This window comes from Varroa jacobsoni, unplaced genomic scaffold (genome assembly GCF_002532875.2).
Source record: "Varroa jacobsoni isolate VJ856 unplaced genomic scaffold, vjacob_1.0 scaffold_119, whole genome shotgun sequence".
In the NCBI taxonomy this organism is placed as follows: Eukaryota; Metazoa; Arthropoda; class Arachnida; order Mesostigmata; family Varroidae; genus Varroa; species Varroa jacobsoni.
In genome coordinates this window covers 461,226-474,308 of record NW_019213021.1, presented here as the reverse complement: position 1 = coordinate 474,308, position 13,083 = coordinate 461,226, and the positions used below count along the sequence as shown (strand labels likewise).

At 37.0% G+C, this 13,083-nt stretch overlaps 1 protein-coding gene across 4 annotated transcripts in view; it reads left to right on the top strand.

Moving 5' to 3' along the window:
• Nucleotides 1–421: 421 nt before the first annotated feature.
• The window catches only part of LOC111266711 (dnaJ homolog subfamily B member 14), a 32,680-nt gene continuing 20,018 nt past the window's right edge, over nucleotides 422–13,083 (top strand). For all 4 annotated transcript variants that reach the window (XM_022844453.2, XM_022844442.2, XM_022844451.2 and 1 more), the window contains exon 1: nucleotides 422–784. In XM_022844453.2, the coding sequence (XP_022700188.1) occupies nucleotides 652–784 (133 nt within the window). In that variant the 5' untranslated portion in view covers nucleotides 422–651. The remainder of the gene's footprint in view (nucleotides 785–13,083) is intronic.

Below are 13,083 nucleotides of genomic sequence, written 5' to 3'. Positions count from 1 at the left end.
TAAAAGCCCACTAAGCTATACTGTAATCTGAGGCATATCAGTCCGTTCAATTTTTCTGTGAAATTAATTATCGATGGAACTCTGTTTTATATATGACCTGAATACAATGGGCCGTTTAGCCCCGCCATACCCCCCAATTATAATTTCTAACTCATATGCATTCTAACGGTATTGGAAATCTATTTAGAAACTAACATAACTTAATTAGATTAATGAAATGGACCACATAGCTCCATGCGCAAACAACTCCACCATCCCCTACCTTGGCAACGATTAAGATATCTTCTTTCTTAGTTGCTTTCCTTAAACTTTACGTGAATCTTGAATTGTATGTGTTTTATTTGAAATTTCGCGCTTCTGACTCCGTAAGATCTGTGTGCGACCATTCATAGGTTAGAGGGATCCCTTGATCTGCGTCTATTCGCTAGTTACAGTCAGATGTGAATGTTCTCCGTTGTTCGGTAATAGTAATACAAACTATTGTACCGTGTGGTAACTGCGACAAACTGTGTGACCCGATGAGTACAGTGTAGTGCGGATAATCAAGTGCCGTAAGTTTGAAATAAGTGGATGATAAGCTATAATTAGTGGGATTTTTTTGTGTGCCCCGTCCCTCAACGGGCGGGTTACAAGATTCAGGTTGCACTTATAATGGAGAGTAACCGTGAAGACGCATTGCAAGCAATCCGAGTTGCTAAGAAAGCTTTGCAAGACGGTGATCAGGAAAAAGCTAAACGTTTGCTCCAAAAATCAATCAGATTATGTCCCACCGACTGCGCAAAAGGTGATTAGCTAAGTGCTTTCCGCTACGGTGACTACAGCCGTCAACGTGTATAGGCCTATATGTGACATCCGAATTCTGTTTATTTTATGAAATAGGTCTATGTTCCATCTCTGTACTTACCCTTTACCAAACTTAACGAATTTTTAACCTCTGTCATATTCACATTATAATAAAAAACAAATGATACGTAGTAGGATATATAATATTAAAGATGACGCTTTTTATATATAGTTAATATATGTATACAGTTCCAACTGCGTCCTCAACGGTGATTTCCTGGATGCTAATAATCGATATATTATTCAGCCCCGTGTTTATAAAATAATCAAAGCTGTCTGCTGCTATAGCGATATAAGTCTGCAGGGATTAATTGTTTCCTGAGGTTTTTTTTGGCATGGGTCCTACCGTAGCCGTGCACAAACTTTAAAAATACGAATATACGAATTGCGTTCTGGCACAAAAGCATATAAAAATAAGTATTGTCTTGAAATTAAACATACGCAGAATTAGGGTGTCAGTTAAACAGGCATCAATCAATGCGTTAGTAATAGCAAAGGACTAGAGCATAAATTTATAACCTATGGATTGTGAAGAATGTTTTTACTTGAATCTAAGTACTTCTTGTACGTTCACCGGCTCGAACCACTAAGTATCTCTCTGCAAAGGTCAGAAATAGTTGATTCGAACCCCGTCGACACGAAGCACGATTTTGTAATAAAAGGGATTAACTAACTTTATAGCTGGAATATGTCCTCTATGTTGTTGGTGTTATCGTACGGTTTTATTTCCAGTAAAAATTATTTAATTTAATATGAGAAATTTATGATATTATCAGTACTTAATACCTGTTAAGCTATGGTATCTAAGAACATGCAATCGAATGATAAAAGGTGATAACAAAGGAAAGACTCCGACTTAAGCTCACTCCTGCTTTAATTAGAATAATTTTGTGGAAGCGTAAACAGTTTAAATACTCATCTACCTAGTCCATAACAGTAGTAAGTCTAATATACTGGGTTCCCAAATAAGACCGTACGGACTTTTCACATATGTACAATAAAGCACGATCTTATCCCAGCGAGCATTTGTCAAATTACCTCTTGTTCAATATTTTGGTCACCTTTGTCAACGTTCTGACAAGACCGCAATTGCGTTCTACCAGGTAATGATGCACATGCTCTAGATATTATTATTCCTACACGAGAGTATTCTTGCAAGGAAAACTGCACTTTTCTTAGTCTGCATGCCTTTTTCGTTACTCTTATATAAAGAAATTATCCTACATTTGTAGTTACTAGGTTACCAAAAAAACGACTTCTTTTTAATAAGTTCCTGACGTGCAACTACGCACTGATCAAGGCTGTGATTGTTGAACCCGGAAAGCTTCAGAAATCAAGAGTTTGATGTATTTTTGAGCGCACAGCTAAGCCCAAACTGTTTCAATTAGTATTCCGAAAATGCTCCCGATCTATATGAACTTGAAATGTGAATTTCCCTTCACGAGCGTCGTTTTCATGGTTGTTTCGATCGCTACTGTCATCTGGGTCGTGACTGCTCGGCAGGCTCCGTTTTTTCGTCTAAAGGAAGCAGAGTACTCTCAGACTATGTACTCGGTGGACTTCGTATATCGAATCGTCCTTGTCAACTTTTGTTCAGGAACTAACAACCATTATAGGCAAGAAATTATCGTTCAAGTTTTTCAACTGATTTCAAATATAACTATGAAAATACAATTTGGAATCAAGCCAACTTAACGCTATATTATACTTGATATATATTGTTTCTACCTATACAAGCTAGTACTATTTTCAGTGTGAATATTTACCTTTGTTGGGGATATAGGAATTCGTTTAAATTGAATTAACATCATTGGTCTAGCATCCAGTAGCTAATTTAGTGCACAAAATAATCAGACACTAAGATGGTTTTCCTTTTCATAGTCAGGTCCTTTACAAAATAATAATGATTTTGATTTACGACGGAAATACTCTCCTTTATTTTTTATACATTTGTTCTAACATTTTGGCAGCTTCCGAACAACCATATACCTATTCACGTTTCCCTATGAAATTTCTCTGCCTATTGTTTCTTGAAGGAAATCTATAGTGGAGTATGCATGCTCACCGGTTGCCCCCTTTAGAGCATGGAAAGCCCCGTAGTCATACGGATTTAGATTGAGAAAATAACCAAGCAACAATGTTGGATATTACTTTAGTCTATATAAGAAGTAATTGGCACATGGCAATGAGCTCTGGCATGGTCAACAAGTAACGAGACTTCGTGTTTTCGATAACCGTGCCAACCGTTCATGAGTCACTTTAGAAACTCGAAATAGCAGGCTATGATATATTTTACTTTTGGCGAGTATTTCAGAAGAGCAGATGCCATTAATGCCCACTATGAGTACTACCATTACCTTATATCCGAATCTACTCGACACTGCCACTGAACTTAACCTCTCTCTAGGACAATGCCGTTTTCGCGCCTGGCCATTTTTGGACTGGCCGTATATATTAAAAGATGCCTTGACTATGGAGGACTTATACTCCAGGCCAGTTTTTTTTTTATTAAAGTGCTGTAAATTGCACATGGAATACACCATGCGCATTTCCAACTAGCCTGGACTTAACTCAAGGAAAGCCCATTGTTTACTTAGGTTTAAAATTTGGATTACAACATACAAATACCAGTTCTGGCTTATACAACTTTTACACTCCAAACTCTGCTTTCGCGAAAAGCCACCTCAACTGCTGCAGTTCGGATCCCGACGTCTGATCGCTTCTTCGCTAGTCTTTAGAACTCCAATTTGCGTTCTTAAAACGTTTGCATCATTGACATACTATGCTTTTGCCCATGGCTTCTTTGCCTAATGTCTTCACCAATCTTCAATGAATTTCCGACGCGCTATAGCTATTTTCAAAACTAAAATATGTTTTTACTTCTGAACTAGTTTCTTCAGTTCGAACACTAAACGCAGCCGGTTTTCACTTACCAGTTTTTACCAATTAAACTTCGTCTGTTCATGGGGCCTACAAGCTATTCAGTTTCATTTTGCCGGATTCGCTGATAATAATTGTATTTACTCACTGTGTAAAATTATAGTTAACAAATTCCTTTTTTTGGGGCTTTTCTACATAGTGTATGAGTCATTTTGTGGAGATTTTTTAGAGGAATTGAGCAAAACTGTGGCTTCGAAGGTAAAAAGTAAAAAGAAAAAATTCAGTGGTAATCTTAACTGAGTTTCGTCAGAGCGAAGTTTTTGTAGTAATTGCCATCGATATTAACTAATCCAGTAATTATTATCATAAGAAATTTCGTTTATCACTCTTGCGGTATGATACAAAAATAAAATATTTTTGTTTACATATACATTTTCTGAAAATATGCGTTAGTATATAGTGTTGAATGGACAGTATACAGTACACAGCAATACACACTGTAAGATGTAACGAACGGTGCCATCAAAGTGCTGAAGGTCAAGCCACGATATAAGTAAGGTCACAACATAAGAAGGGAGTGTCAACTTTCGTAGTAGTAAATACATGTTTTGACTGCTTGTGTGCTGCAAAAAAAGCAATAAGTTGTGCATATTATGCGAACTTAAATGTACTTAAAAAAGCAACGAGCAGGATGTAGTGTGCGAACAAGACTATATCAGAAAATTATTTTTTGGTTCTGTAGTTTAGAAGTTTTGTATATATTGATTTGGTAAGTTTGTTTTCAACATGGCAATATCTCTAGTTTCAGCATAAAGGAAGATGGTTGTCATATCTGATAGGCTCAAAACACGAATTAAAGAGCAAAAATATTAATTTCTAATATTAAGTTTATTATCATCAAGCAAACATGACTTAGTACTAAGATTTAACTAAGATGATGATGATCAATATGTTTTAATAAAAAAGTAAATCAAAAAGCGATAGCATAGATGACGTACGCGATTTCACCTTGTCAAGAACACAAGTCTAAATATATACCATTTTTACGTTGCGTCCCCATTGATCGCCTTCACGGCTTAAAAGCAAGAAGCATTAACTCGAACACTGCAATTCGACTTAGTATTTTGTTCCCTTATAATTAACATCTCCAATAGCATTGCACGATTAGTTCTGTAAATGTGTAACTGTAAAGATACAGTCTTTCAAGATCTGGTTTTGAATTATAACTTTACTCTAAGGTTAAAAGGCAATGAAAAACATGGCGGCGTACATATTGCGGTAAACCAAATATCTGGTTTACTAGAAGATGTTTCTCTTATGCATAGGTTCTCATAGTAATTAGAGTTGGAGAATAATAGGTAGTATGAAAAATATTCAATCAGAGTTTTCTAAAATAATATAGTTTCTAAAATGGTAAAATAGTTTTTAACATTTCCATGCTATGCATTGCATAATTAATGATGTTACGTGAATAGTATTGAGAATGTTATCTACCCAAAAATAAATAATCGTTTAAATCAGAATGTTTTAGTTTTTTTTGTTAGTAATTTCCAGCTGACTCAAAGTTTGTTATTAAAATTATTCCAATCTTTATTACCAGGGAACCGCATAGTTTGACCAGCGTAAAGACCCTTTTCAACCCCATGCGTGACATATTCGTTTCCTTCTACAGCGACACGGCCAGGGTTTTAACTGGCGTATACTACCAAAACAATATTTTAAATCTGATATCTCATAGAGGAATCAATTTACTCTTTCGTTATGTCGATTAACCCATAGATCAGAATTGCTTGAATGATAGGTAAATGACACATTAGTTAGTTTGCGCCAGTTTGATTTGAGGGTGCCTCGATAGTAGGCAAAAAATCTTGAGCTATTGTTTTTTACTAAAATCTTATTTTCTGGTTCCTCAACTGTCATAGTAGTTCTCCACGAGCTCCATGTCATATATATATATATATATATATATATATATATATATATATATATATATAGTATAAGGACCGGTTCTTATAATTTAACAATTAAGTTTAAAATACTTGTTCTTAATGTAACGGTTGACCTGTCGTTGTTCGTGAAACTTTTTCAATAATTGTGCTAGAGCACATTACACGTATTTCATTATCATCGTAGAAACAAAAGTGAGGTAAGGTTGGCTCTTTAAATGGTTGCGCACACAAAAAACAACTCGCAGGTTTTTTTAAAGTATGTGATTCGTGCAATAAACAAAGGAAATTATAGCAGGATATGGATAATTTTAGCACAAACATTAATTAACTTACAAAAAACAGTTTACTCCCTAGTATATGATTGCGTTTGTATGGTGTACTTATTATTATTTTTATGTCAAAGAACATGAAGGATCCTTTAAGCTGAGGCACCTGCGGACTCTTAAGTCCTTGCCGTTATTGTCTTTGGTCGTTCTTCTTCGATATGTACATAAAAGAGTTTAGCTGATGAAGTTAGTAGTGCATTTATAGGTGAACATATGTATCAAATTTTAACTTCTGTCCATTCAAATCGAGCGCGTCGTTTTCTGCAGATTTTTCTCTTTGACAGTTTCGTTATTTACAAGACAGTTTCACGAAGACCTTTTCTGGACAAAAGGATTTACGGAAATGGCCTATATTTTGTCAATTAATTTGTGTGGACAATTAGTTTGCTCAAATTGAATTTTTTATAGAATTTTTATGTACTATTTTTTTACATGATTCATAGCTTTAATACAGATTCCTTAATACTTAAGCCGAGAAAGTTCAGCAGCGGCTGTTGGTCAAAGCAAAATATATACCATGGTTCTGAATACCCTACCAAAGTATGTACTTCAAATTTAGTCAAAATGATCTGCATGCGTTACGTTTATGGAAAACCTGTCAGTGTTATTATCTAAGCTGGCTTACTAGTGGAGCATGCCTTCAATGTTCGGCATATCGAAAAAAAACACCTATTTACTATACGATTACTAGATACTTTAATTGAAACAAGATTCATGGAAAGGCCACGCATAAAAATTAGAGAAAATAAATGCTATAGTGAGGCAAATAAGCTGCTTCTAAGGTCATTGCGCAAGACTGGGAAAATCTGAAAAACAGAGGTAAAATACTCTTTTACTTAAGCGAACGTTTTACTTTCAATTACATGATTAGGTTTCACATTGCTTTTGGTGTCATGTAATACCAATGACTGCAATAATAATATAATGAGCTATCTTTTTGCTTCGTAATGTAATGGCTCACTTTTTGTTTTTAACTCCAAGCCTGAGGCATAGATATTTGCCCATGAAGTGTGGAGCCTGCCATCTAACATCAATCACGGGTCTCTGTCCGCCACTAGCAATAAAACTGCTTATGCGTTTTTTCGGTGGAAGAAACGACCATTTTAGTCGAGCTGTTATCCAGTTCGATTGTTCTACCACCGTTCATAATCGGTGTCCCGTCGTTGGACCGGGCGGCGTTCGGGTCGTTGTTCCTTTCCTCTTAACTCGTTTTCTTATCTGCACCCTTCTGCGCCATATCCTTAACTTGTGCCCACATATTTTGCTCCCGATCATAGCTGCAAAGCTTTGCTACTATCTTATATGTCTACGTGAGAGTACTGAATTTTTCGCAAGCGACTTCTAAGCTGAGCAGTGAAAGACGGATTATCTCATATGTCACACATGTGCCACTTTTAGCCAATTTTATCGCATGCAAGCATTTTCGAATATTCTACTACAGTCAGAACTTGTGAGAGGTAGTACGCGAAGGAGCTTGTTTGTTTTGTGTAGAGATATTTGTGCCGGTCTTTGTACGCTGATCTTTTTGCAAGTAGTAATTAGAACGGCTACGTCATACGCGTGTACTACCGTTTGTATTCTCTCTAGCTCGAGAAGTTCCAGGATGCCATTACTGACCTTGTACCGTACCAGAAAGCCGTATACCCATCTCTATGGTATTTTCCCTTTCTTTTTACGGTACAGTTTTTTTCCCTAAATCTATAGTGGTAGTCCGGTACTGAGTGCATCCAATATGAGTGCTTTGCGTTTAGCCTTTTAAGCACTGCTTCAGTGTTTTCTTGAACGATGGAAGTACCGCTTTGCCGTTGATGCTATTCACCTTGCAAATGATATTTTAGCTATTGAGCTATAAGATGATGTTACACATTGTTATGATCATTACAGGACGTGTCAAACGTCTGTTTCGTTTCGTTCCTCTTTGCTTGTGTTTGTTGATAAACAAGCAAACTGTCGAATGATAAGCACAGCAGGATTAGCGATTTACGGTTATACAGAGCTACAGTTTGGTATAGCATTTGTTTGTCATCAAAACTTTCTATAGAAATAGGCTATCGATTACGGTGACACCTCGTAAGTATTCCATAGAATACTGATGTCGCCTTTCGTCAACGAAAGGAAAACTAAGGTGATTAACCAAGAAATTCAATGAGACCTACTAACCGGATAAAAAGTTACAACATCTCTGCAGTGCTGGGCAGTCTGTATGCAGATCGAACGACCTCAACACGCTGTTGTGCTCAACATTTCGATCGATGAACACTCAGTGGATTTTTCAAGAGATAGTTGCCTCTCTCGGTGGACCGAAATAAGCATATTGTATGTAAACAATCTTTGATTCCGATAAGATGGGGCGCTTTGCCACATCGCGCGGAAAACGATTAATCTGCTTGAAATCATGTCTTCAGATCAACTTATCTCGATGCATCCACGAACAGCGGTGAGTCAAGTGGGCGTCCCGGTCCTATAATGTAATTCCTCTTTACTGTTTCTGTTGAGCTACGTAAAGAACAATATGTATCAAACAGTGATAAAAACAATCCACAACCTGAAGCACTGTATGCCTGAAACGATGGGTACAGCTGATGGTGAATTACGCATGTTCGTGATTACGAAATAGGAGCAACGGATTGTGCAAGCAGTTGTTGGGAAAACACTTGCTGACATTGTTTCGCATATACAGTGTAAGTCCCATGGGTTAGGCTAAAACGAGGCCAAGAAAAGGACAAAAAAACTGATTTCTTATTCCAGGGCTACTGAACCAGAATACTAACTTCTGGCACACCCTATGTTATTAATATTATTCAACCGCGGCATTTTCATAAGATTCTAATTTTGAACAACAATGAAAATGATTCTCAGTTTATAAAAATAAACTACAAGCTTACTTTTTTGACAGTCGGACAGTTTGGAAGAAAACATTTCACTTACTTCAGTTTTAAAAATTACCTTTACGGGGAAATATGGGCTTAAGACTTTATCAATCCTTTGGTTTCGTAATAAACTATGTGAAAAGCTCGTTTAATTTTAAAAGTTCACCGAGATGACGAAGTATGGTAAACCTTTACACACGAAACCTGAATACTAACACCCGTGCACCTTGAGGTGGGTTAGCTGCTACCAAAGCTTTGTTATTCATCTTTGCCAAAAGTCCCCCATGAGATTTGTAGTCGACTTCAAAATCTCCTGCTCGGATTTTTTGGCGAGCTGTTCTCGCTCGGCGTTCTACTGCTAGGATGAAACTCATTTTCGTAAACGATTCAAATTTTTCGATTTTCTATGGCCACAACGCACGTGCTAAAGGCCGAAGTGATGATATTATAGTGAGCAGTCTCAGGTGCATCTCAAATATAAAAAAAGTGTTCTGAAATATAATAGAAATACCGTCATCTTGATTTACGATGGTGAGATTAATGTCTTTCATTTTTTTGCTGGACCACCAAATATATATATATATATATGTACTATATGGTCAAGCAGGAATATATATAAAGATATAAATGTAAGCCTGAAACAAAAGTCCGTTTGGTCTATTTTTAATGTTTGTTTTTTATTTTTCAACTATTTGTCTATTTCTACAGAGAACTCAAAATTGCTCTCTTTCCTCTGAGGATCCGTTGTAATCTCATCGTGCACCGGACAGAATTATGTCGAGGTCAGGCTCTAAAAGGCAAAAAAGTGCAATTTTGATGCAGGCTCTATTTCGCCGTTTGTCGAGGTTAAGCAGCTGCCGAAACAGCGCAGCCTAATTTACCATATTACCATACACAGCGGACACCGTTGAACTGAGAGGAGTGGTCTAGACTGATTCTGAAGTTCAAGAATGGCATTTTGTAACGCGAGTATGTATCTCGTCTTGTTAAACGATCAAAGATCGATGGTTAAGAGCAGTTTTGATGGAAGGCGGCCAGTAAATAATTTATAAACTAAGGAAAAAAAATTTTATAGAGCTATTAATTAGGATTTACAGTAAAACTAGAGGCTTGTATAGGCTCATAAACTAAATTGATAGCGCAAAACAGCACGACGTCTCATTGTCTCTCAAGATCATACCCGGCACCTAACAACACGCTGCCACAATAACAGGCGCCCACACAAAAATTCGATGGGTAGCGAGAAGTGGTGTCTCCATATAGATACAAAGTAAAAGAAAGAAACAGTAGCAAATTAGAAAAACGCTCAAGACCAGAATTTAGAAAAATCTCCATTCTAATGGGGAGATGATTTATGTTTTGTGGAACTGGAAGAGTTTTATACACTTTAAAACTAGAAGTCGCTCAGGCAGGATTTGTATATAGTCCAGTTGCATCGAGTAGAAAATTGGTACGTGTGAAGCAGAAAAAGGAAATCTCCGTACAAAAAAGATACTGTCATAGACCAGCTACAGATCCTTGTTGACCGTTTCTCAATCATCTACTAGTGTATAAGATCATCGACTTTCTGGATGGAAATATAACCTAACTCCGGGCTTAGGTATATTTCCCAAACCTTCTTCTCTTGCGTATTTACGTGGAAACGCGACTTCTCATTACTGGAAATAATTTTGTGCAAAAAGTTGTCGTTGTGGTTGCGCGTTTGTCGGTGCCAGGAGCTGTGTTGGAAATGAAAAGTTATATCTTTGTGCGTACTAATTTTAGTTCATGCTCAGACTTTCAATTGATAGTAAAATGTCGTGCTTTAGAAGGAATTGATAATAAACTCGAGTTCGCAGCTTATTACACTGCCGATTAACGAGTTATTTACTATATGTGATCGGCATTGACCTCAGATGGTCTACCGGAGTGGGGTACACTTTACGGTTCATGATTCCGTCTTCGATCTTTGCAAACCCCTTCAAACGGTCCTTCCAGTTTAAAACCCCCACTGTACGTAACATAACTATATTAAACTGCTTCACTTTTTAACTCATAGTAGAAGTCATAAATGGACTTTATTCGCTTGGAACATCAATTTTGAACTGACGACTCACAGAGAGAAAAGGGCATTTTCAAATAATATAAGGTAAAAATAGTGTAGAGGCAAAAGGGAGCAAGAAAAATAAGCAGAAGTAACTTGTGTTCCTATGGAATATTTTATTAATTAATTGGCGTAGCCTATTTCCATTATACGATAGAAGCAGTCTTCATACAGGTAGATTTTTGAATGGATAAATTTGGCTGTTAACTTACGAGAAGGTAGAATCCTTTGTAGACTACAAGTCTAGATGCATCACATTAGCGGTCAAACGCAGAGTAAGTCTATAGTACTTTGAAGACGCTTTCTACGTTGTGCGACATTTGCGTTACTTATAAATACAAGCCCAATAAAATAAAAAAAGAGCTTTTTGTCTCATAGAGAGGCTTAACTTTACAATATTTTAAACTGCCTTTAACAAGCATTTGCCTCAAGAATCGTAGTTTTGCCGAAAGACACGATCACAAGATAAGAATCTGGTTTGTACAGGAGTATTCTTCTGCGAGTCGATATTATATAACGATGTGTAAACATTTAACTAATTCAGAACTCCAGAGTTAGAGATTAAATGTGACTTTAGGTACACTGGATTAAAATAGTTTGCCCGGGCATATTATTAAATAAAAATTAGACATTGTGCTACAAATTCTATGGCCACAGGAATAGACCGTGCTGCTACGGCAATCCGTTATGGACAATGCAACTGACTAGTTCATTGAGTACATTTCCTCCCCATTCTTAACTCTACATTTAATTTCGTGATGCGATCTAGGCCGGAATACGATTAATTCGATTACTTATGTAGTCTATAAAATTATCTTTTTTGACTATTTAATTTTTCCTCTCTAAGCTAACTTCGCATGTCCACATACCGAAAACGCATGGCGTAAGCCTTTGGCAGCGTAGCTGTAGACGATCAATACAGCTTTGGTATCTTTGAGGTAACAGTTGCCATATCTTTAACCTTAAACTACGCTGAAGTTGATCTTATGGTAGTGTCAATCTCCGCTGAAATTTGATGTTCGTGGCTACCCGTCTATTTTTGTTCTTCTTTTTCGAATGCTCTTTAGTCGTAATCAAGGCTGTTAATGGTTCTAATCACTACTTAAGGAAGTGAGCTCCTACTGGCACCGCGCGCTGCTAAGTTAATGAGTGAATCTCAATCCAAAAGGCTGATTATGCCAAAAAATCCTATGGCGGATGCACACAAGCTTATCACTCATGGTACACCGATTAACCACCTGAATAATTTAGGTGCAGCTCTAATATGCGCTGTTTTGCTGGCAAGACAACTAATGTTGTTTTTAAGATAATCGATGGCCTGTCTTTTTAAAAGAACGGAGTGGCAAATTACATACTGGTGTTGTAGAGACAAACATCAGGATGCATAGCTTCAATCCAATACATGAGGCACTGTGCCAGATAACTTGTGCAAGAAAGGTTTTGTCCTTTTTGTGACTGCATTTGTCTGATTTATTTTATGTATTTAAATTCAATTTATAGTAATTCAATCAGTTAAATAACGATGCCTGGATGCCAAATTAAGAAGCCAGTGGTTTGAGCCCAATGCAATAAGGCAAGAATCTGCGCACTGCGGACATTAATGATCACATCGTACGCTCACACAAATGAGGAAAGTGTTTTCGCGGGCTTACAGTGTGGAGGCTGGGTTTTAAAAGCCAGAGAAAACTGGTTGCTACGAGTCACTTAATTTTACGCTAGCCTTCAGCCCTTCAAGCCAGCAGACTTGCTTTCATGTATTTTTTATGCTCGAAAGGCTTTCGGATAAGAATCTCCAACTGTCCAATTTTACTTGTTTTCACTTGGCAAACAGCAAACCTGAAGATGAAAAGCCTAAAAACTCGCATATATTACTGTAGACTTGTTAAGGTATCTAAAGGCCATTGTTCCTAAATAAATCTTACTTAAATAGAATGATTTCCAAATAGTGTTTTATCAGATCAATAGAAAATAGCTAAAGTCATTTCTAAAATCAGTTATCCACATATTGTATACCTAGAGTCGCTCTTTAAGCTAGCGGCAATGTTTGTGTATTAGCTGCAGACATGACTACTAGTCTTGTGCGAGGCTACTTCCAGAGATCAAAGAAATACGTTCCCGAAGCTGCGCCGTGT